This window comes from Aplidium turbinatum, chromosome 7 (assembly GCF_918807975.1).
Source record: "Aplidium turbinatum chromosome 7, kaAplTurb1.1, whole genome shotgun sequence".
NCBI lineage: Eukaryota > Metazoa > Chordata > Ascidiacea > Aplousobranchia > Polyclinidae > Aplidium > Aplidium turbinatum.
The window spans coordinates 33390838-33416382 of NC_137478.1; the positions used below are offsets into that span (position 1 = coordinate 33390838).

General features: G+C 38.3%; 1 protein-coding gene and 1 long non-coding RNA gene across 3 annotated transcripts; both read right to left on the bottom strand.

Moving 5' to 3' along the window:
- Positions 1 to 2828: 2828 nt before the first annotated feature.
- LOC145774807 (zinc finger SWIM domain-containing protein 3-like) lies at positions 2829 to 11372 on the bottom strand. The gene is made up of 8 exons (XM_082586120.1): positions 11038 to 11372; positions 10195 to 10309; positions 9401 to 9629; positions 6775 to 8142; positions 6338 to 6508; positions 5663 to 5833; positions 5356 to 5508; positions 2829 to 5197 (listed from the first exon to the last, which is right to left on the bottom strand). The coding sequence occupies exons 3-8, from the start codon at positions 9612 to 9614 to the stop codon at positions 4821 to 4823; spliced, it is 2454 nt and encodes an 817-aa protein (XP_082442246.1). The 5' UTR covers positions 9615 to 9629; positions 10195 to 10309; positions 11038 to 11372; the 3' UTR covers positions 2829 to 4820.
- A 2014-nt stretch (positions 11373 to 13386) lies between these two features.
- Positions 13387 to 19548, bottom strand: LOC145774599 (uncharacterized). Of its 2 annotated transcripts, none has more exons than XR_014290021.1 (3): positions 19387 to 19548; positions 17037 to 17131; positions 13387 to 16577 (listed from the first exon to the last, which is right to left on the bottom strand). It is a non-coding gene; the product is annotated as an uncharacterized LOC145774599 (long non-coding RNA). The 2 variants fall into 2 exon arrangements; XR_014290022.1 differs by having other exon boundaries at positions 17006 to 17131.
- Positions 19549 to 25545: the final 5997 nt, after the last annotated feature.

Here is a 25545-nt window from a genome sequence, read left to right on the forward strand (position 1 = left end):
TCTGATTGGTTGGTCGATGGAATCGTATGCAAAGTGAAAATATGCTTTCCACAAAGTATTTTTTGCCTCCATGCTCTTTAACTCTTCAAGAAAAGTATTTCTGGTTATACTTGCACGGCACGCTGATACCTTCCGCGGGCAGCACATAACAGTGTGGCGGGCCGCATGCGGCCGCCATTTGGTGATCCCTGATCTAAACTATTGATATCTTTGTTAGGTGGCTTATTTGTTGCAAAAATGGGTTTTTATTTGAACATACAGTAGAACTTGGTTAATCCGGATTCGATTTGACCGGCGATTCCATCCGGATTAGGCGAAGATCCGGATTAACCGATGACGGTTCTATCAAGACTTGTTCATTTGTACTTCCAGTTTTATCCGGATTAGGCAAAGATCCGGATTAACCGAATCCGGATTAACCGAGTTTTACTGTAGCATATAATAATTAAAATGACGCTATTTTACATTGTTTAGCCTGTACTCTCTTCCTCATAGTGTCAATTTAAACTGATAGAACTAATATATTAGATTGAGTTTCGCTTTTAGCAGCATCATTGTTGCTTGAACTTTACAATGTAGATATCAACGACCTGCTTCAGCCTGATGCTTCAAGATCGCTGTGGTAATACTAAATTGCACTACGTACCTTTTGAAACACAGTTCCCTGGTCATGTGCTATGATGATGATCATCATAATTCATAGCTCAGTTGGTTAGCGCGTGACTTCTGGAATGAAGAAGCTTCAAGATCAAGCGGCGCTGGTTCGACTCTTAGGGTGTGCGCTTGAGCAATGCACGTTAAGGACTGCTCTCCAATCTCCATTCAGTGGCACCTAATAGATGGAATAATTCCCCTGTAACAAGACTTCAACAATCGGAAACTTCACTCTGTCAATCTCGGTGACCGGGCCTGGGTCAGTGATTCAAAGCCTTTACAAGTATGCGAAACTGCCAGGATTAAGCTCTTCAAAAAGCTTTCCCAGTCGTAGATCCACAGCCCTTTCCAATTATGTTGCAGTTTGATTTAGATCACAAAAGCGATTCTTGTTGAAAAAGTTATATATAAAGCATAATAAATCTTGGCTGTGGCTATTCTTACAACATATTGTAAAAATAGCCTCAGAGGCTATTCTTACAAGCACCACTCAAGCATTACGTTTGACATCAATATGCGCTCATGCGTGATCTGGAACTGGTATACAAGTAGCGACCCTGGTTAAAAAGGAGATGACGTCACACAGGAGGAATCCACCATAAAATGGTGGAAAAGTGGGGTGAAATTAGTCAACCATGACAAAAAAAAGCGTGCAAGTGTCCGCTTTTACCTAATAGCTATGTAACACAAGCCCGAAAAACACCACATATCTCCTTAGAAAAGAATTAAACTTGACCAAGTTTAACTATTTATCCGAAGAATAGCCTACTTCTAAAGATACCAGCATTTAATCAATAATATATCTTTGTCGTTTCTGCTTCGATTTTTACAATTGAACCATTGCTGGAAAGCGCAAGCTATCGTTTATCCAAATGAAGGTCAGCCAGACTCTAAAAGTTAAAAATATTTCTTAGGTAAAGAGTTGAACTTGACCGACTTTAACCATTTATCCCAAAAATACTTGTAAAGATACCAGCATTTAATAAACGCTAATCTAAAGAACATATCTCTGTCTATTGACAAGCAAAAGTTGAGGTTGATAGCTTTTTCACAAAGCGAGCAACCGGGCTTCAAACACAAGCAAATAGCGCCCGATGACTCGTTGCATTTCCGAATCGAAGCAAGTATACAAGTCTCCCCGGTCTGCGATCATTATATGTCTTTATTAAATTAGTTGTAAGTTGCTTGTTTCTGCTTCGATTTTAACAATTGAACCATTGCTGGAAAGCACAAGCTATCGTCTATCCAAATTAAGGTCAGCCAGACTCTAAAAGTTAAAAATATTTCTTAGGTAAAGAGTTGAACTTGACCGACTTTAACCATTTATCCCACAAATATTTTTAAAGATAACAGCATTTAATAAACGCTAATCTAAACAACATATCTCTGTCTATTGACAAGCAAAAGTTGAGGTTGATAGCTTTTTCACAAAGCGAGCAACCGGGCTTCAAACACAAGCAAATAGCGCCAGATGACTCGTTGCATTTCCGAAAAGCTAGGCTATTTACAAAAAGTGAATACCGCACATGTTAAACAAAAACTGTACATATTTTGAGCACAGCACAGTAACTGTTAGGCCAGATCATCACCCATGTGTCCCTCCTCTCCTTGCCTAGATGAGACCTGCCATTTGTCCTCGCAACCCTTTTTGTTTCCCGACCAAACTGAGAAGTTTAGAGTTTCGTTATTTGTTGGATGCAAATAGACGCATGCTTACATTTTTGACCACCTTAAAACACTAAACCAGTTTCTGCTCGACATAGCCTACAGTGTTCAATTTTTGTCCCAGGAATCAACTCTTCAAGCAATACTTTCCCTACTTTGTGTGCACTAACATCCTAATTTATATGCCATTGTTAACAATTGCGATATTCGTGAATTCATTTGAGGCTTTGGGTACCGGAATTAATATACTTATTTGAACTAGCAAATTCAATCCACAACACTTTCCACTAGGCTGTTACTTAACACTAAGCACGCATATGCGCTGCGATTTGTGGCCGTGTTAGCAACTGAAAAAAAGCCTTGGTGTGAAGATCACTGAATTGTTCAAAATGTGAGCTCAGTAGCCTATTACTGTGCTTGCAACTGCATGGTGCTATCAACGTGCAAAACAACTCGGCTCCAGGTCCCCTGCGGTCACAGACACGCATATTATCCCTGAATAGGGGGGTATCGCGTTTGCCATTCGCTCATTGTCGCCTGGTTTGATTGCAAACAAGTCTGTTCTATGTAGTTGCTTTCCTCATTGCGTCTAGTATGTCAGCACAATTGCTTTATCATCGCGAACGCCATTGTCACTTTTCCTCATCCACCTTTCCCAGGCTTGTTCGCGATGAAAGGCACAGAGTAACACGTAGCAATCTGCGGAACAAGAAGTCGTGGGCACTGAGTGGTAAAGTACAGTAGCAACTTAACAGTGACGACACAAATGCATGAGCAATGGAGACAGCACACAAGCAACGAAAATGTTAATGCAATTCACTAACTTGAAAAAACGCTTTCGATGGCCTTGATTTCCGCCTCACATTTATCGGTCATGAAAAACGAAGGGTTCCAGTTTTCTGACCACCCTTTTACAACAGAAAGTGCTTCTGCTATGTCCGAAGCTTGTTCATTTTGGATAATAAACGTAGCAACAACCTGGTAACCAACATTCGTTCTGACGCAAAGAAAAAATAGAGGAAGGGAATACTTGGACGTCTTGTAAGTTGCATCCAAGAGGCAAATGCCTTGGCCGCAACGATGCAACAATCGTATTATCTTCATCTACGATGAGTTACAATCAACTAAATTTTCATCTTATGATAGTAGCCTACAGAAATAATATACGGTACTGTACGTAACATTGAAAACCACCAAGCCTACTACGTGAATATGGTAAAAAATAAATTGTCTCAAAAAGATTGGTTGTGACCCAAACCCTGCCTTTAGTTACCGCTGGACATGTCACTTGGTCCAATCAATAACACCACATAGGCGTATGGATTTGGCACACTAGATGGAAAAAATACAAAAGAGGTCAGTGAAGTAGGCTAGGCTACTTTGAATCAACAAAGCTTTTACACCTGAAAACTGAGTGTCTTTAAGAAACGAGATGAAAAGTTGATGAAACAGAACACATTTACATATGTTTATAGCATTTTTTGCAGTTAGTAAACCGTTTCCTCTTTTATGATGCCTAACCTCCACTTTGGTGAAAACACTGTGCTTTGCAGAAACCTTTTCAGAATCTTTGTCAACAAAGAAAAGGCTTATTATTGTAGTATGAATATCAACACTTAGTACACTAGTGAATTACAATGACAGGATGTTAAAAATCAACATTAACATGGCACCGTATGCTCGTTTCTGAACAACAACAAGCTTCGTTCCTGCTTTTGCTTCGTACTCTTCAATGGATCTCATGGCATCTTCAACTGAAGCCAACCACTTTCAACAATAAACAATTGATTTTTTACTGTTATAAACTTATGGATCTTCATCACCCATTTTTTGCCATAAGAAATCAAAGCATTTATGCCATAGCCTAAGATTACAGTGAAGAAATGTAAATACTACACACATGCAACAAATCTGGATTTAGCGAGTATAAGGTAGCTGATAGTTTGAAGCTCCAGTTTTTCTTCTTTCCTTCTACTATAAGTACTTCACCACATTTAGGTTTGTTTTATTCTGATGACAGCTCCTGATGAGTCAGTCAAAAAAAAAACTGCAGCTTCGAGCTACCTTTTACTTGCTATTTTCAAGTTCTGTACCACCATTTGCTATGAAAGAGTTCAACATACGTATACTAATTGTGTTAAGTTGGAAACAGTAAAATAGTTGAATATTAATGAACTGTTGAAGGTCTTGTTGGACCGTAGTATATTGCAGCAACTACATTACAAACCTGTACTAGTCCATGACTTTCAGCCAGCTCTCCCAAAGAATGTTAAATGTCCTAAATGCATCAGAACTTTTAATGCCAGGATTGGACTCATTAGTCATTCAAGAACACATCGTTAGCGTTTTATGTGAGGACCATTGAAGAAACGATTTTTATCAAATGTTACAAGTTTCAAGCATAACGCGTCAAGGCCAATAAGTCTTTTCGTAGTTCACGGTTTACATAACCTTGGTTTAATTGACAAAGCGAGATTGCAGTATCACCTGAACATTCAATGTCACTTCTCCATAAGGTTGCATTTCCTGCAGAACCAAGACTTCGTTTTTGGCGGCATTGTTCTACCAAGACATCTCAGATGGTGCCAATCCAGACACGAGTCGCACATGATGCTGTCGCCTGCATCAAGATCTAAATAACAGGAGATGCACAACCAGCGGCCTTTATTTCGCAAAGTGGTCAGTAGGTTCTCCATCAACGTCCAACCGTCAAAAGAAAAATGTCTTCGCACAGAAGCAATGGCAATGTTTTCATCTAAACACTTCATTGGAATTCTTTCGGGCAACGTTTCAATTTCATTTTCTTCGATCAGTCGATCGCTGAATGGACGCAAGACCTCTTCTACTACCTCAGAATCGACAAACCAACTGAGTATTGCTGAAAAATATGACCATGAGTGACTTTGTTTGATGTAGCCTACGTACGCTTTGACGTAGCCTATCGGCTAGGCAGACCCACAGAAGTCAAAGTGTAGTTTTTTAAACTAACGTAGGCTATAACAAAAATGAAGTCACACAAACATAAATGCAACAAACCTGCTTCTTTCTGAAAAGACGACTTCAGTCTGAATGGAATTGGTCCGCTCTTTTTTTGTCTCTTGCGTGGTAACCCAATGACTGTCAATCCAGCTCCTTTTGGCCTGCCACGTTTCATCATCTTCGGTGGAAATTTAATTGATCCTGCATCATCTGTTAATAAACACAACGAGAATCGAATATAGGCTACAACGTAGAAAACATCACTATTTCAACGTTTTTATTAAAAAATTAATAAACATAATGCATTATGCAATGCAAGAAAAAACAACTAATCAGAAATGAATGTTTCAGAAACAGCACATACTTGTAAAAGACTGAATAGAACTGGACGGTGTCTGCATCATAATCGCACTGGTATCAACGGTCGACAAGACGTCACCGGGTGTGTGCTGTGAACTACTACTTGAGACTGTAGGAAGTGCAATTCCAGGATCATTGCTGGAAGATGTTGCAGCAGCACTTCCAGTATCAGTGCCTGAAAAGGATCACCTCTGAGCAATGAAGAAACAATAGAAGCGTCGCACGAGTCTTTACTGGACAATTATTGGATGTGTTGCACTGTTGCAATGGGGGCCAAACTGACGAGGTTACGGTCCTGGGCGGAACATAATGTCGTATAATCGTAAATACGTGCACTGGCAGTAGATATTGTGATATACCGTATTTTGAGTTGGAAGCGAGCACTTGAGGTGTCAACAAATCTACATTAACCTTTTGAAAACAAGATTTTGTTGCAGCCAAAACATGCTTCTGGCGTGGTTACCGAATGCCAACCAATCCAGTATCTATCAAAATCTGCTAGGTGTTTCTCGATGATTATTTGCACAATGCTGCATCACCTGCCAATAAACTCATTACTTATCAAATAATGCAGACCGTGCTATAATCTTAAGAAACATGAAACGTAGTGTAAGCGCAGCATGCAATGCAAGAAAAAAAAAACAACTAATCAGAAATGAAGCTTTCAGAAACAGCATACTTCTAAAAGACTGAACAGAACTGGACGGAGTCTGCATCATAATCGCACTGGTATCAACGGTCGACAAGACGTCACAGGGTGTGTGCTGTAAAGTACTGTTTGAGACCGTAGGAAATACAATTCCAGGATCATTGCTGGAAGATGTTGCAGCAGCACTTCCAGTATTAGTGCCTGAAAAGGATCATGCAGTTGTTCACAAAAGCAGAATTACTGAGCATCTGCAACCTTGTATAATCGTAAATTAGTGCGCAACTGCGCATGCAGTACATATTAGCCCACATATTGGATAGCTCAACGCCATAAAAATCATTGCTCAAAAAAAAATTGACTGCAAAATCACGACGCAAGTTGCAGTAACTAACCCATATCTCTTCAGATATTTGAAAAAGTAGGCTAGTTTTTCTGATTTAGTAAATAGTGCTAGCATATAGGCCTACCTTTCTGAGTTTGACCCAAAAAGTTCACAACTTGGAATTTCTTTCCTTCCTGCAAGAACTCTGCAATTTGTCGTAAATTATCCAGGTTGTATTGGAATTCATCCATTCCTTGTTCAGATATCATTAACGCAATCTTCTGGGAAATATCTTGAACACGGCGATACTTTTGCTGTTCTGATAAAACACATCTTCTTTGAGGCTTGTTAAGAATCTCAACAGCTGGTAATGTGGATGCAGGACCGTTGTCCAGTGAGTTTCTTGTCAGGCGATGGGATTTAAGAAAATATTGCATTGTCCACCGTTCTGAACAAAGATTGGGATTGTACTCTGACATATGGAGCTGCCTTCTAACTGCTAAGACATGCCTACAAGGTAGCAGCATTGATGATGTGAATCCACAAGGACATGCTGTTGTTGTGACTGCCAATTCCCCATGGACACGAGATTTTACTATGGCAGAATCATTCAAAATCTCTGACATGACAACCTTTTCCGCTAACTTGAATTGTTGTTGCACATGAATATATGCAAATGGTGTCAGTAGCTGTTGGTATTGTCTCTCCGCCACACTTGAAATCGCATCAATTGGAACCTTAAGGAAAGCATTTGACGCTTTGTGGTCACGTTCGGTGGAAAGAGATTGGATACATGCCATCAGATCTTTAAAAAACATGGTCATTCCTGAGTATCTTGTTATGACACTTTTCAACTTTCCATTGATGGATTCCAGTCGATTATTAGTTCTGTTCAAAAAATTAGCTTTCAAGTTGCTCAGTCCATCCACCCATTGATGTCGAATAGCATGCCAGTTATCGTTATAATATGTTGTGACAGCAATTGGGACTGTGTCAACGAATTGGTTATACAGTAAATTATAAGCTGACTCATTTTTGGCATTTGCCAGTTTTCCTAAAATTTCCAGTGATACCTGCCTTTGGGCTGAAGAAATGCCTAATTTTTCCATGGAAACTTCTCTACGAAAAGTGCGAAGGGTATGAAAATAGCAAATTAAAATTTCTGCAGTAGGCAGCATTTTCATCATGGCATCCCGCTCTGTCATGTCTTTGTCAGCCATTACAACCTCCACTTTATCCCAAGCTGGATTGTGGAGTTTAAACTGAGTTAACAGCTTGCTGATGGTCAGTTTGTCTTCAGTGGCTACAAGCCACAGACACACAATTTCACTCTGACCTAAGCCATCAACATTCAGCATCACATATAATGGCATTCTCAAGTCATTAAGTTTGTAGGTTGCATCAATCAGCAGCATTTCGGGATATGCCGCAAAGGTTTCCCGCATGTCTTTCGTTTGAAAGTATATCGCCTGCAATTGTTTGTCATCATCTGCAAACACATCTACTGCAGCACCTAAAATGAAAATAAACTGAGGATTAGTATACCCTACAAAGCAAGAATCTTGACAATCCTGGGCCAGACTAAAATAGCGCAAAACAATTAGGCCTATTAGGCACTCCATCAGATTTAAAAGCAAAAACATCAACTTTTAGTGAAATTTGTTTTCTATTCTATGTTATTTTAATTATTGGCCAGAGGAAGGATGTTTAGGCCTTTGGTAATATTTACATCATATAATCAATGTTCCAACTGAGCGGTTGTATACCACTCTCACCCCATTCTCTAAAAGATGCCACATTGCAATGCTTAGGGTCCGTTAAAAGGATCCATTAGGAGTAAACTTTTACGTAGATTTCAAATTTAGCAATGTTTTCTATTTCTATCCACTCAAAGTAGAATTGTTTCAAGATATTGAAGACCTTTGATTGAATTCCTTGATCCCGCTTTCAATCTTACAATCCCCATAGCGCCTTATGTTGCAACAAAAATCTTTGGAGCATGAGTTTGGGAAAGTAGAATGAATTCTTATGAAGAAAATGAAGCAAAAAATACTCTCAATTGACCCTTTATAGCTCAATGTTGCAAATTTTCCACACGTTGTAGGGTACTGCTAATATTCTGTGTTGGTTATACTAGACAAACGTTTTCTGAATAGAAAAACGTCTGAAAATTAGATATTTTTCTTGTGTAGCCTACTATGATGTGCGTACTGGTAATCCGCAGTTTGCTGCAGTAGACAGAGTCTATTGACCGGTAAACCAGGCGGTCAACACTTTAAATTGAACTGGCAATGGTGAGATTGAACCCACGTCATCGAAATAATTCATCTGCAGTCTAAACCATTACGGCAAGAGGTCAATCGCGAATTGCTTAATTGACATTATATCTGAAATGGTTCAAGAAGAATGCTCACAATATCATGTGACACTCAATCTGCAGCAGCGACCTGTAGATTGCAAATACGCCTACGGTGTTGACCAATGTTACAGGCAACCTGGTAGCCTATTCTTGCATTGCTGCAGTACTACAATGATGCAAAAAATTAGATTTTTCCAAGGTCATGACCCTGACCACAGCTTGCACACACACATCCGGCTCTAGGCCGGAGTCACATCACCTCCAGTACGGAGCCAGAATTTGACCGGAACCGGAGCTCATTCTATCTCTACTTATCATACTGCACATAGAAATTAGAAAGTCATCTCTACTATTTAGCATGAACATATCTTGTACTGTATAACAGACAAAAAAGTTTTGTCTGTCGACTAACCTTTTTCTTTGTTCATTTCATTAATAAGTTCATCATAGGTGTTTTCATACAAAGGTCTCTGTTTTGCGGCAATATTATGCAGATCTTTAAGAATAACTGTTTTTCCTGTAGAAGCTGCAATGTGCTTTTGTACCAACTTTTTATTTGCTTTGGTGGCAAGCATTTCTCCGATCACACTGCTTTCTGTTTCATTTAATCTTCGTTGTTTAGGCATCAAATTAAATGCATTCTGAAAAATAATTTATATGCACATAGTCAAGAAAATGACATATCTTTTGACAGGTGTCCAACCCACAGAGATGGGCAAGATCACCAGGTTTGGTGAATCGGCGGCTTGAATATGACCAGTTTCGCACAAACTGGTCATATTCAGCATGTGCGTAGTCATGCGCGCAAAGTGAAATGACCACTTTACCGTGTCTTACGATGAAGTCAAGATCAGAAAAACTGTCTTGCAACATTCTTAACGTGTTTTAGTACAGTAGCAAACAATATTTGAACTTCAAGTGTCATAATCAAAATGCAATTATACACGAAAAGTAATTTTTTGGATAAAGGGGGTTTTGGACGGAAATTTCAATTTTTTTTACTAGTGGTCTTAGAATGTACTGTTGTATCCTAAAACCTGGGTTAAAATTGAATTTGAAAAAAAAGCCGATTAACCCCCCCCCCTAATGTTATTGCTCTTTTTTATCCTTCACATAATTTCTGATGAAAGCCTCCTTATCATATACAGGGCTAGTGTGACCATAGCTCAAAGGCTATGACTACTACAAAGGGTTATTTCCACTTACTTCATTGAAATCATGATTATGATCATTGACATTACTAATCTCAGTGATGCATAGCGCTTTTCCATCTGACGTTGCATTTACTTTGATTCCAAATGGACAACCTTTGATAAAAGTACTGAAAAACAACAAAGATGAGGTGACATAGGCCGTGTTGAATCACCCATAAGTACACCTAAATTAGCCATAACTCACGTTAAAGTAGCCTACCTGCAAGTCATGTCAAATTGCCCATAAGTTGCATCCAATTACCTATAAGCCCACCTGAATTACCCATAAAGTCACGTTGAATTACCACAAGTTCAGCCGAGCATTCTCATAAATCTAGTCGATTTACCCATAAGTGACGTCAAATTGCCAAAAAGCTGCGTTGAAGTACCCATAAGGCATGTCTTTATGGATAATTTCATGAGACTTACGGGTAATTCGACGAATTGTGCTGATGAGCAATTCGACGTAACATATGGGTAAATTGACAAAACTAATGGGTAATTCAATGCAACTTAGGAATAATTCTGGGCATGACAATTCAATGGAAATTACAATAGACAGCATGCGGGAATGGTTCAGCAGAATATATGCATTTTGCTAAGTTCTAAGCATTCATAAGGAATGTAGGCAATTTGCACTTATGCAAAACTCAATCTATTAGCAAAACTTATTACAATAGACAGCATGCGGGAATGGTTCAGCAGAATATATGCATTTTGCTAAGTTCTTAGCATTCATAAGGAATGTAGGCAATTTGCACTTATGCAAAACTCAATCTATTAGCAAAACTTATGCATATAGGCTACATGAGTAGCTCAACCTATGGGCACCAAGGACAAAACCATCATTACTTACCTTTGATTTGGTTATTTTCCTTGACTACATGATTTGGGTGTTCTTCCTCCATGCACACAAGCATACTGTATTGTACGATACTTCAACTGTTCATTCCAGGTTTTTGTGGATGTAAGTGCTAGACGTCGTTTTGCGCGTTCAATTGTTATGGAATTTCTCACATAAACATTGACAAAGTTTTCTTTTTCCCATTGCTTAATAGCCGAAGAAAGTGTCTCAAAACTGTAATATAATGCTCCCTTCGTAATCATGATGACGATGGATTCATTGACGTGTAGTTTCGATCAGCAAAATCAGCAACTACCGCGGTTCACTCTACGATCAAGTGTGCAGCACAAGCCAATACGCATGCGCGCGAAATTACGTATGAGCGTCGTCGGATGAAACGCCTGAGCGCATTAAGGTCTTGCTCGAGTAAACAACGTCTTGCTTGAGTGGTGCTTGTAAGAATAGCTTCAGAGGCTAGTTTTACAATATGTTGTAAGAATAGCCACTTCGATAAATCTTTGCTACAAAAGTGCAGCCATATTATTATCTGAATAGCTCAAGAAGTTATGGTGTTCGTAACATGATCAATCAAGCAATGGTTTACTCACCAGAAACAGTAAATATTATATACAGTAGTCTAGTAGACTAGTTCTAGTCCATCCATGAAATTCCGACTTTAGAGGCAATTTCAATGGGGATACCTCTAAAACTCTAAATTGCCCATTGTCAGCCTTCCCTTGTCACTTGTCAGGCATTGTTAGTGTTGCCACATTTTTTTAACTAAAAATAATATTTCTATTGAAGCAAATTAGAATTAACAGAAAATCAAACAATTCAACTATACAACACTCGGTAACTGCTAAAATTTTTCCGCGACTGGGAAGCAAAACTAGCCCAGGTTTTGCAGACAAAGCTTGCGGATCTGGCAACCCTTAAAAATTGTCGAGCTATCCCCAGGGAGTCGAACCGAACCCGAACCGGATTTTTGTAAACCGGTTTTGGTGCGATTTTGTCTGAACCTTAACCGGAACTGAACCGAAAATTTGAATTAGCTTAAACCCTAACCGAACCCGAACCGGTTGAAAAAAGCGGTTCACTCCAGCATTACGTTATTGTTCGCATTGTGGTAAGTGAAGTTGCACGTAGCATGTTGTTATTTTGGAGGCCACATTGTACGGATGAATTATAGCCTATTCCGTAACACACGATCCACTAACATCGATGCTTTGGAGAGGAATTTTTTGAGGTAAACAACTTCTGTTCTGTGACATCATAGACAATATAGTTTGATTGTAATGCGGGGTTCACACTGAGCTTGCCTAGCATTTAGCATATAGCGGGTGGGCGTGTTTTCATGTCTGGCGTGTTTCGGCTTTATGATTTGCGCTGACATGTTCACACTGGTTTCCATAGAAACAAGACGTTAAGCGTGTGGAAGCCATTGACTGAGTAAGCTTGTTCATATATCCGTTGACAAACTTTCAAAGTTATAACAAAACCCGACATTGCATTTATATCCATTCTGATGCTTCGTCAACAAGAAAACTTAGTATATTTTTTTTAAAGTAGCCTATGCAAGAAGATTACTTGCAAATAACAATGAAGTTTTTCTTCTGGCATAGACCTAGGCTACTTTAAAAAAAGTTTGTTTATTGTTCTTTACGAGTAGGCCTAGTCTAAGCCTACTCCACTTCGTGGCTGATTAACCAACAAAACAAACTGAAGACGGTAGCCTACGGTATTTTTAATAATTTTTTCACAAAACATTTATATGGTTGGTAGGCTACAGACCAGATTTCAAAGAAGGGATGACCTGGGAGAACAAAATCTTGTGACATAATTGAGGAATGCTTCCATCGTTAGTTTAGAATGAGTAGTAGGCTAGTAGGTCTACCTTAGATGATCTGTTTTCTTGACAAAACGTGACAGATCCGCTTTGTCGCTTCTACCCCTTTTTAGACCTCTGCTATGTTTGCCATATATTATTTTTCGTTGTGATGGTCAGAATAAAAACAAACTGCAAGCGCAGGTTACTTTTATTTCAGCGATGTTGGGAAATACAATTGGTCATGAATTTAAGTGGCCCATTTGTGAAATTTCATTTGGAATCTTGTGTTAACTTCTCCGCTTCTCTTACAAGTTTTATGGTTTGCCCTTAACCAAGACGGTCTTGCCTTAACATATCTCCGCATCACAACTGTCCAAAAAGTATTGGCTGTGGCTGACATCAGATGCTCTGCAAACATCAACAGTCATCATATAAGACTGGCAATATAGGCTACAGCTACACGCGTCGGGCTCTTCTTTGCTCTAAAAACTACCAAACCAAGCACGGATGTACCGAAGCAAGCAACTACGGGGTACCAGTAACTTATATTGTAAGGCTTCGAAGTTGAGGAAAACGAAAATTGACGATAACTACAACGTAACAAACGAAAAAATATGTAGTATGAGTCAAGCCGCAGATAGTGTAGCTACATTCGTATCTACACTGGGCAAATAGGCCTAGCATAAGGCTTAGGCACATGATCAGAGATGTACGTATGCGCCGCAAATTCTACGCCGCATACATGCGGCGTAGACTTTTTGTTTGCGCTAACGCTTGCTGCCACATTTTTTTGGATAGTTTGCGCTTGAGGATGCGCCGTAAAGTTTTCGCGGTTTTTTAGCGCATAGCGTCAACGCATACTTTTTAATGTCTTAGTTGTTGTTTGCAATTTTTTTTGTCAAACTGCAAAATGTTAACGTCTTGCAATTGCCCATTGTTCTAGTGTTGTGTCACAGTGTCATCTATTGTTCAGTCAGCTGGAGTTTGTTTGTATATCGCACTACTGCCTTTGACGCTAGAGTCCCACGTGGAGATTGAAGTCTTGCAGAAAAAAAGAAAGAATTAGTTAAAACAACTTAGGCCTACTGAGAAATTACTTAGTAAATTACGGGTCAAAACAGGAATGTAATGTAAGCAAGCAAGTAGGTAGGTTGGTAATGCCGCTCCATGTAAAATGTAAACAATGACTTGGCTTCGTAGTGTGAAGTTTTTTTAGTCAAGCAGTGTTGAAGGTGTTTGTAAGCAATTGTGAGCACTTTAATTTATAGGCTATTAGTTAAGTCTTGCATTTTGGGGCAAATCAGAAACTTCTCAGGCAATGAGCAGTGCAGCCTATGTATCTAAACAAACTCAAATATTTGGTCTCCGACCGTGATTGCTTGCATGATGTTGTACTCTGTATGTTATATGTAGTACATTACTTTGCCGATTATTCTTGTTGTAGGCTAGGCTATGTAGCGTAGACTGCGTAGGCCTACATACAGTAGGCCTACATACAGTAGGCTATCAAGCTAAGGTAATTTTTACTTGACAATTTATACATTCTGTTGCGTAAGTATGTAATTATATATGTTTTGTAACTTGATGAGCAGTTTAGCAAAACATGCATCCAGGGGCCAATTGTGAGAGGCTTTTGAATAGCCTACTGCTAATAACACTAGTAATGCTAACTATCCCTGAATGCTAATAACAAAGAGTTGTGCAGTTCAGAATCTAAACTTGCTTGTGTCTGGCAGTTTTGTCTTCCATTAACCCACTTTTTAAAAATCTTATCAGAAAAAAGCATAGAGCTTACTGAGAGAATTATGGCATTAAAAGCAATATTAGTCTTATTCAAACGGAATTATTTTAAAAAGATTGTTTTTTATAATGGATTTTTAGGGAGCGACAGTTAGTATATTACTAGGAGCGACAGTTAGTATAATACTAGAATTTTCTTGATAGGCATATGCTACAGTTTCTTACACTACACTATTGTATTCAGGGAATAACTTACGGTAATACTAATCTCCAAGTGAAATGGAGCATGATAATACAAATCCATGGCCCTACATGGAAAAGTATTTTAAGCTCTTCTTCGAAAGGCAAAAACTTATATTTTCAATGCCAGATGTGCCTTCCGGCCAAAAAGATAATTTCTTGTAACGAGAAATCGCGAAGTGGCTTGAAAAGTGTGTTGTTTCGAGTGGTTTATACCGTGTGAATGTTTGGCACCTAGCAAACAAAATGAGTATGCGCTAGAGTATGCGCTAACGCTGACGCCGCCAACTTTTTTTACAAGTTGCGTTGACGCATGCGGCGTATAGTTTTTCAAACGTTTGCGTTTGCGCTGACGGCGTCAATATTTTTTGTATGCGCGCACATCACTGCACATGATGAAACCAAGACCTGAACATACACTGCAATATTGAATCCTTCGAAAAAGAACCTACACCAATCATCACTTAAACTCAGTCTACTCTAACGACCAGAAAGATTCATATGATAAGTGATATCAATCATACCAGTAGTAAACGCTCTAAACACTGATTGAACCAAGTAACACAACGAATGATTACTAATAGCCAGTAATAAGCTAATCTGGCATAAGCGTGAAAATGACGGTACAGTGCATATACGTATATAAGTCCACAGATCATTGTGAATGCACATTGCACAGCCCACATATTAGCAGACAATAAGCACTTTTATCAGCCACACATATTAAAGTAAACTAGATATAAGTTACAAATTCAAATAATTGCCAACAATATACAAATTCAAATAATTGCCCACAATAATATACAATATACATATACAACAATAACAATATACATATATGCCAACGATGGATTATGATGATGATGATACAGAACAACATATACTGTATACTGTAACCAGGGCTGTGGAGTCGGAGGAATTTTGGCGTGTCCGGAATGGAGTCATTTAAAAGGCTTACTCCGGATTGATACAAAATAATGAAAAACAAAATTTTTGTTTAGACTCTTTTCAAAAGAATATAATTTCTTGTTCGCCGTATTTGGGTCTAAAACTTCACCTGAAAATAGAAGTGCTTGTTTTTGTTAATTTTGTAAAAGTCGCTGTATCAATTTCGATCATAACTTCGATGAAATTGAATTTTACAAAAATGGAAAACGATAAAAATTATTAAAAAAAACGGAAATCCTGAAGCCGGAGTCGGCTAGTTGTAAAACGAGGAGTCGCATATTTTTCGCAAGACTCCACAGCCCTCCCAGACAGCCACTTTATCTGGTCCAAATCTTTACCAGATCGGGTACGGTGTTGACCAGATAGAGTGGCTGTCTGGGTTGCATATTTACGGTGTTCAAATAAACTCAAATGAATGGAATAACGCCAGTGCAAACCACATTGTCTGAGGCAAACTTCAAATCACTACAATAGGCCTACATACAATTTTAGTGCCAAACTCCCCTCCAATCCTTTATCACTTTTCAAACCAGTCACATTGCAATTTGCAACAAACTGATGGCAAGCAGGTGATCAAGAAAAAGTTTATGTGCTTTTCTGTTGAATGGTACATACATACTAAACACTGTGCGGCATGCACATATCAGAGGTGTGTTTGTCTAATGTCTATGCTTCAAAGTTTGGCGCGGTTAATCAATTGACTAAACAATGCTTCTTCATCTGTACTGTATGTAGCAGTAGACAGTGCTGTCTGTATTGCTGACGAGTTTTCTTTTAACATGGAGAGCAAACATTCCTGAAAAAATATTTAAGTTATGATGCAGGCCGTATAAAAAAGAACTACAAAACGTACTAAAGTTCCTTGATTTATGTCAAAAAAAAAACCTTCAACACCTAAGTAACAATATTTAAATAACATGCTTGGTCGACCTTGGATGTAAGAGGTGGATGTAAAAGTTTGTAGGCCTACAATATATAATGAAAAGCAAGCATACATCTTACATACCATAGTTAATATTTTCAATATCAAGGACAGGGGACACAATTAGCTCGACGTCTGCTATAGTTCATACAATGCAATGCTTTTTCATGTCCTGATGTTACTTGCACTATCCGCATATCATCAGACAAGACAAAAGTTTTCTTTTTCATAATTGTATTTTATTTTCGTGTAAACTTTTTAGTCTTTCTAAAATACTCCCAACAGGACTGTCACATCATCACCTTGCATTTTGTGATTCTAGGTAGTAATTACCCAGTCAGTGAAGTCTTCAAAGGAATTCGTGCTTTGAAACAGAAAGTCATTACAAATTCTCTCACTGTTGTCATCCGGGTCTTTCAGTTCTACAGCTGCACATAAAATAAGCATTTGCAATTAACTTTTACTAATTTTAAGAATGAAATTTCATAATTTTAGCAGATGAATCTCCACAATAATTTATATTTGGTAACATGTATAATACGCTTAAGAGTAATTGTCATTGCAATACATTTATTCAGATTCACAGTGACATTGTTGAGACAATACCATTAAGTCACTCACTATAACCACACTCTCTGTCTCTTCTTTATACTTTGTAAAGATTCTACCACTAAAAGCAAGAAATTGAAAGCATTTCCAACATTTAAAGCTATTACGTTATTTTTCTTATGCAAGTTTTGTGGAAAATATCCATTTAAAAGACTTATCTGCACAGGACTTACACAAACAACTTTTCGATATCTGTAATTTTAGGTGTGGTATTAATTATTTTCTCCCATATCATCATTTTAGAAACTAAAATCCTCACTCACAACATAGTAGTAGTATTTGTCAGCTTACAGTAACAGTACTTATTCGCAGGGCCTACGAGAGGGGGGTACGGAGGGTACGGCGTACCCTTGAAGGCCCAGGCCTGTGGTTGTTGGGGGGCCCAAAATTGTGATTTTATAGTTTACGCGAAAAAATGTTTGGTTAAAACCATCCTAAACGACTAAATTCAAGCATAATATGTTGTTATTCGTTAGTCCTTGGGGGGCCCGTAATGTAGCAAAAGGGCTTAGAAAGAAATTAGGTGTCTAAAGTGGTGACTTAATGCCTTACGTGCAAACATGTTCTGTTAAAACTAAAAGCACCCTAAATTAAATCACAAAAGTCGGTTATTCTCTTGTCCCGGGGGGGAGGGGCATAGTGTAGCAAAAGCAGGGTTGAGAAAAACCCGGGATTTTTTTAAAAATTCCACACTGCTAGTTTTTTTTAATGCCCGGGTGTTTTTGGGCTTTTTTGTGTTTTTTAAAAACTATTTGAAAAAGGAGGCAAACTTGGTTTTGAATCTTTATCCTCGTACTGACAAAGCCTTGATAGGCTATTCCTGGTTGTTTCGCATACTTGTAGAGGCTCTTGACGCAAGGCCGGTTACGCAGATTGGCAGAGTGAAATTTCCGATTGTTGAAGTCTTGTTACCTGGGAATTATTACATCCATTAAGTGCCACTGAATGGAGAGCAGTCCTTAGAATGCGTTGCTCAAGGGCACGCCCCGAAAGTCGAACCAGCACCGCTTGATCTTGAAGCTTCTTCGTTCACGAAGTCACACGCTAACCAACTGAGCTATCGGGGCGAATTAAACCTTACATTATGTCATTATTCAGATGCATGGGATAGAATTTAATCTAGGGTAAGCCAATGCCATTCTCTGTTGTTACAAACTTGCATTTGATGATGCTCAGTCTTATCTGGCAGCAGTGCAGGGTAGGCCGGTACCCGGTCATTTGGTCGACAGGATGTTAGGTCGACAGAACGACTCATTTTAGGGTTAGTTAACAAACCTTTACCCTAACCCAAATGTCCTGTCGACCAAATGACCGGCTACGGGGTAGGCCTATATCATAAGAGGGAAACGACACATTTATCCTCTTTCATATTCAGTATTATTGTGCATAGCTTATTAAAATTAAAGAATAGTTTTATTGCAGGTTGATACTATTATTGCGCACAAATGTTCAATTCTGCAGTAAAATGTTGTATGGCGTGCAATACGCCTAAGAAGTGGTTATGTTAACCATGGATGCAATCAAAAAGCATTGTTATGTAACAAGTGTTGCCAAGGATAGGGTTAAACTAAGAGTTTTGCCTATGATTTCAAAACCTCCTAAATCACAAGGTTTTGTCTCAACTACTTTAAACTTTACTCAAATTATGGAAAAATTTCTTATCTGGTAACACTAGTGCTGTAAATATAGCCACGCCTTTACTTCGTATTGCTAATTTAATCCATGTGTTTATTCATCATCAACATCCCTGTTCATCAAATACGTAGATAAAGTTTGTTTAGATAGCTCAGTTGCTACCTTGCAAATAAGCATTACGTACAGTCATACACTTAAGATTAGTATGGTGACACAAAAGCAGTAAAACACGCAGTGAAAAACCAAAACAGTAGAGTTTACAAAAATATGAACAACAAATGTTGTCACACTCGAACTAGATTTCTTTTCAGCTCACTGACATCAGCAACAGCAGTAATGTTTTTTTTACCGTTTCAGCAACGTTTTCCAACTAAGTTGTTTTGTTATCAATCATTAGCCTATTTAATATTTTTAAGTCAGAATATAAATTAATAATTACCCGGATGGCCTAAATCTTTTTTCATTTCTTTTCGTAACTTTTTCTTTAACTTCCTGTCTTTGTACCCATTATGCTTTTTATCGTACAGAGCAGGAACATTTTAAGTCATAACTTACTTAGTTTTTTATTTAATGGATATTTTATTTTCTAATTGAAGCAATGTTAACTGCAATATAAAAAAAAATAATACCACTTGATTGATATAGTCTACTCTATGTCATGACTTCAGTTTGTTTGTCTGTTTGCTTTATAAAGTACCGTGCTAAATTTTACTTTTAAATCACAGATCTAGCCTATAGATACCAAATACAGGAACATTGTGTTATACCGGTACTGCCCTGTATTGTAGCAGGCCAAGTAAAATATACCCACTCAGCCTCTATAGATCCAGGGCTAATAAAACAGCATAGCCTATGATACTGTAGCCTACATATTTCAATTCAGTATAATACATCTAAACCTGAACTACGTACGCTTTCATTTATTTGCCAATTATATGTTGATCTTTTTGCAATAAGGTTGTTTGAAAATAAAAGGTTAACTTATCTTTGATTAGTTTTAAAACAAAAAACATCTGGTTTTTCTGTAAATTTGGAATTATTTGTCAACTATTTAGGCCTCACTTAAATTTTCTAGTGACATCTGATGATCTGACCCTGGTTAATGTTACAGCAATAGGCCTAGTATTTTTTCCTAGGCTTTGATCTTTCACTACCAGTATGTTAAATCAATTAGGCTACATCTTGCTGCTGGCTAGAATTTGAACTGACTGCTCATAATGTGTTACAAAATCAAAATATCTACAGAGCCAAAACTGCTGACAAACTACAGCCTAAGCGAGTAGGCTACAATCAGCCGACCTCTTCCGAACCTCGACTCGAACCGATCGAGCTCTCATGTCAAGCGCGAAAGGGAAAAGTTGAAATAATTCAACTTCTGTTTTCACGCTTGAAATCGAGATCTCCAAGCCGGTGGCGCGATTCGGTCACGCTTCACGCTCTCAGTGTGAACACTTTTTTTTCAGTGTGAACACTCGTTTTTTTGACACGCTTTATGATTTGCGCTTATGCTTGTCAGTGTGAACCCCGCATAACTTGTGCAACAAACAACAAAGGTGAGTTAATTGAGCAAAGCAGTGTTGAGATCAGTGTTGCCAACCTTGCGGTTTTCACGCCCAATTGGGCTAGTTAGTAGGCCTAGTTGGGCAATAGTAGGCCTAGGCCTAATTTTATCGGACCCGAACCGGAACTTATAAAACCGGTTTTAAGTTTCTTCGAACCTGAACCGGAACTGAACCAAATTTTGAAACAATCTTTGAACCAGAACCGGACCCGAACCGGAAAAATCAAACGGTTCGACTCCCTGGCTATCCCAGGTGCGAAATTTTTTTCCCACGAGATTTCTGACTCATTTGCATATTTGGTAAAAGTTTGTAGCCTATTAAAACCGTGTGAATGCAACATTTCTTTTTGGCACGGTTGGTTCAGTGGTTTCTTCCTCTGCCTAGTGTTCGTGAGAACGAGGGTTCGACGCCCGTCGAAGTCAAACTTTTTTTTTTTTTAATTAATTTTTGCGGTGCACAAGAGCTTTTCAAAAAAAGTAGGGTTAGGAAAAGCTTATATTTTATTATCATTGCAGAATTTCTTTGGTAAATAGGTATTTCGCAATCTGAATCAAACAATCTCTCAAAACACTTTCGGAAAATCTTACTTTTAGAGTGACTAGAATCAATGAAACAGAAAGCTCGTAGGAAAATATTTCGCATCCCGGGTGTGGTAATATTTAACTTACGTATTATTGAGATTTTAAATGTAGGCTGTCTAATGAAAGTCCGTCTACCTGATGGACATTCCAACTAATTTGACTATCCAACTCCATTAAACTATTTCCACGCAATTGTTACTCGAATTATAATTTTAACTCGAATTCCAATCTACAATATCATGCTTTGGTGTCATGCACGTCATATCATCCGCATTTTGTCGCTTCTACCTTTTTTTAGACCTCTGCTATACTTGGCATATATTATTTTTTTGTTGTTGTAATGGTTAGAAATAAAAACAAACTGGACTGAGCTTAGATGGAAAAACACGAAATCTTAAGAAAATGACGTAGGCTATGGGTTAAAATGGTCCACTTGTTTGAAACGAAAACATGTTTGGCATGATACTGGATTGGTATACACAGCCATTGTCGGTGTTTTCAGGATTGGCAGACATTTCATTTCAATTTTATTTTTTGCTGCTGGCGCAAATATGTAGCCTACAGAACGACAAAGTAAACATACGAATTTGACACCACCAAAAGGGAAAGATGGCAAAACCTAAAAGTTTAAAATATACATGGAAAAAATAGTAGCCTACTAGCTAAACTACCACTATCATAAAATTGTACATGTACACCCACCAAACCTAGAAGAGAGATAGAAAAAATAAAATGTTTTTTTTTGTGATAATAGTCCTACAATTACAATTAACACTTGCAAGTGCAAGGGCGATTTAAACTTCGTCGTCGTCGTCGTCTGAGCTTCTGGGGCCGAGGGTCTATCCTTTTACCACCCCAGATTCACGATGTTCCCGGACTACACTGGAAGGCTGCTAGAGAGCAGCCAGTCTTTAGTTTCATCATCCATGACGCGCAGACCTTCCACTCCGTTAGGTGGCTTGAAGATGGTACAGTCATTGATGATGTGGTCTGCGGTCTGTTCCTCGGCACCACATTCACAGGAGGAGGAAGAAGCCATTCCCCATTGATGCATGGTTGAGCGGAAAAGCCCGACGCCCGTACGGAGACGGTTGAGGCGCACCCATGCCTGTCTCTGTAGTGTCAGGCCGATGGGGCGTGTGTCGGCGTCGGGGATGAATGAATGGAGTCTGGTGGTGCTTGACCTCCATTCAGAATGCCATTTATGGTCCGCTCAAGTAGCCGCAGAGATGTCTTGTTCGTCAGCTTCGTTGATCAGAAGCCGAGCGGCTGGCACGAATGGGTGTCTTGATTTCAGTCGGCGGGGGTGCCCGTTTGGGAAGGCAGAGATCTTGTGGTGGAGAAGATGATTAGGCTCCAGTGCCCGTCGACCGAGGGACAGAGTGGCTTCTTCGCGACGAAGCTCAGCAGGTTGGATGCCAGCGATAATGGGGAGGTAATGGTTAATGGTTTAAACTTAATTAGGCTACACAAAAAATAAATTCAAAAGGTAGGCTAACAAGTTTAACAAGTTAGTTTTAACAAGTAGGTTAACAAGTTTCTTGGACTTTTGCTTCGAGAGTCTTCAAAGGCATCTCAAAATGAAATGTGATGTCATAAAAGACCAATAATTCAAAAATTACAGAAAACCGGCTCAGTGTGACCGCACGAATTTAGAAAAAAAAGTAATCAAAAGCAAGGATAGGCCTACGATTAAATAAAAAGTAAAAAAACATAAATAGCCTACTACTCTGTTTTTCCTCAGATACATTTTGATTATTCAGTTTCAGTTTAATTTTTCAATACATTTACAAACATCAAAAATGAAATAAGTTTTTGGTGATTTTTATGCATTTTTGCTTACATTAAAAGGTAGGGCTACCATACGTCCTCTTTTAAGAGGATTTGTCCTCTTTTTTCAAGAAAAATGAATTGTCCTCCGAGGACACTAAAAAATGCTCAATTGTCCTCTTTTTTGACAGTTTGGGTTTTCATGCTTATATTTTCAACGAGATTATATTGCTTGATGACGTTTCCGCGACGGCTTTGTAGGCTATTTGTTTTCTAAACATTTTGTATTATAGGTCTACCCAGTGTAGCATGTTGATTTATAAATTCTACAAGAAATTGGCGCATTTTATGGAACTGTTGTTGAACGTTCAATGCCTGGTTCACTGTAAGGTATTAAACGACATTTTAAAGGCCATGCTCACACTTTCACAAAAATTATTCTTTTACCTACATCACGTTTTATATTGATACAACGCTTGTAGACGTTGTTGATCACCAACTCAGTTTGGTTCGTTTGTTACTTGAACAAATCGAAACGAATGTCTAAACGTGCGATTTGTGTAACACTTAACCTACAGCAAATAAAATCGTGGCATGGATAGGGTACAGCTTTGCAAGGAAAGAACAGCTTTTAATTCACGCCGTTTTTAGCATCTTAACGGTTATGTGCAGCCTACTGTTTTAATCATATTTCTTGCAAATAATTTAACAATTTCGTCAAGGCTTACCCTTCCTTGTTGAAAAAAGTTAAGACTTGGCTACCTGGAGATCGTGTCTGGATTTGTCACATTTTGCAGCATTTTGCGATCATTCCTGTGACTGAAACTGTTTAAAAATTAGGTCTTCTTTTCACTTTTTTGCTGACTCTTAATAATATAAAATCATTTGTTGTCTTAAGGAAGCACTAAACATGAGAAAAAATAAGTTGAACGTTCAGTCAATCTGTTTTCTTGTTTTTTTTTTAGGTAACTTTTGCTGCGTAGGCCTACTGTAATGATTTAAAAAGATGTAGAGCCTAAAATATTTTTCAAGCGTAAAATTCTACTTGCTGGCGAAACGTGTCCTCTTTTTAGGCGATGAAAATATGATAGGCGTATTAAAAGGTAACCTTTAGTGAGAAAAAAAGTTTAAAGTTTATTTAACCTTGACTCCCAATTATAACCCTAACCGTAAGTAAAAATATTGTCCAATAAGATTGACAATTTCAAATTATTTTGAATTTATACTAAATTACGTTTGTTTTATGTTTTCCTTAATTTTCTTAATTAATGTTGTTACTGCTTACTATCTTGTTTTGTGATCACACATCCGCATAGTTTATAACAGAATGTTAACACCTGTTGTTTTGTTTAAATTTTAGATGATGAGATGTTTTGTTTAGGTGAATATTAAGTTATTTTCCTGACGAGGGCAGAAAGTTTTGCCGAAAAGCTTCTAATTGATGTAGTTATCTTTTTATTTTATGTTTTGTTTTTGAATGATGCGACTCAATACAGTCAACTTGCTATTAATTATATGCAGAGATGTTCGTATACGCCGCAAATTCTACGCCGTAGACTTGCGGCGTAGACTTTTTGTTTACGCTAACGCTCACATCCACATTTTTTTGGATAGTTGTCGCTTGATGCTACGCCGTAAAGTTTTCGCATTTTTTTAGCGCATAGCGTCAACGCATACTTTTTAATGTCTTTTTTTCGCTACAACACGCCAATACCTTCCAGCGCTGCAGTTGAAAGAATGTTTTCAATGGGCAAAGACATATTTGTTCCCGACAATGGTTCACCTAATCAAACGTCATATAAAAACCGTTCAGGTCTACTGAATCTTAGCGTATTACGTCATGGACTTTTTCCTAAAAATGAGCCAAAATTGCACCATCGTTCGTAAGACTTGTGTCAAACCTGTTTAAACATGAAACATGGCATCACCACCTTTGAACACCTGTTTGAATTGCGTGACAATGTCTTTCACTATTACGTCACAGTACTGCGTACGTGAGTTTGAGATATTGATATCTATTCTGGTCATTCGTGAAATGGTTGCTTGAGAGTTAGTCGCACATTTAACTGTTTGCTTAGTGCTTGCTAGCTGGACAAAAATTCCGTCTTTATCTAAGTAGTTTGTTCTGTAGTGACAGGTTTTAGTGGCGTACGGTGTTGCGTCCCATTTTCGATAGCCGCGGGCTAATTTTACAGAAATACAATTTTGAATAGACGTTTCAGAAGAGTGTTTCTCTTTCGGTCATTACATACAGACGAACGGATTCTGGAATCTTATGTTACAATTTTCCCACGAAGAGATTATGGTTTACCGCTGTGACCAATATTGAAACCAAAACGCAGCAAAATGTCAGATGAACACTTTCAGATGTTTGAGTTTCTTCATGGAAATTCAAAATAAAAATTGTGTTTGTTTGGAATGGTTTATAGCCTACCGTGTGAATCTTTGGCACCTTGCAAACAAAATGAGTTTATGCTAAACTAGTGTATGCGCTGACGCCGCCAACTTTTTTTACAAGTTACGTAGACGCATATGGCGTATGGATTTTCGAACGTTTGCGTTTACGCTGACCGCGTCAAGATTTTTTGGATACGAGTACGTCACTGATTACACAGTGTGCACATTTTGACTAAAAAATTTGTCACTGGCAATAGATACATGTTTTATGGTCAAATCAACAATGCT

What these genes read in the sequence shown, in the direction of transcription:
- LOC145774807 (XM_082586120.1), bottom strand. Translation starts at nt 9,614, where the DNA reads ATGCCTAAACAACGAAGATTAAATGAAACAGAAAGCAGTGTGATCGGA. An exon ending in TGAAATGAACAAAGAAAAAG is followed by an intron (nt 8,143 to 9,400) that starts GTTAGTCGACAG and finishes TTTTCATTTTAG; the next exon opens with GTGCTGCAGTAGATGTGTTT. An exon ending in GTCTTTTCAGAAAGAAGCAG is followed by an intron (nt 5,198 to 5,355) that starts GTTTGTTGCATT and finishes CATATTTTTCAG; the next exon opens with CAATACTCAGTTGGTTTGTC.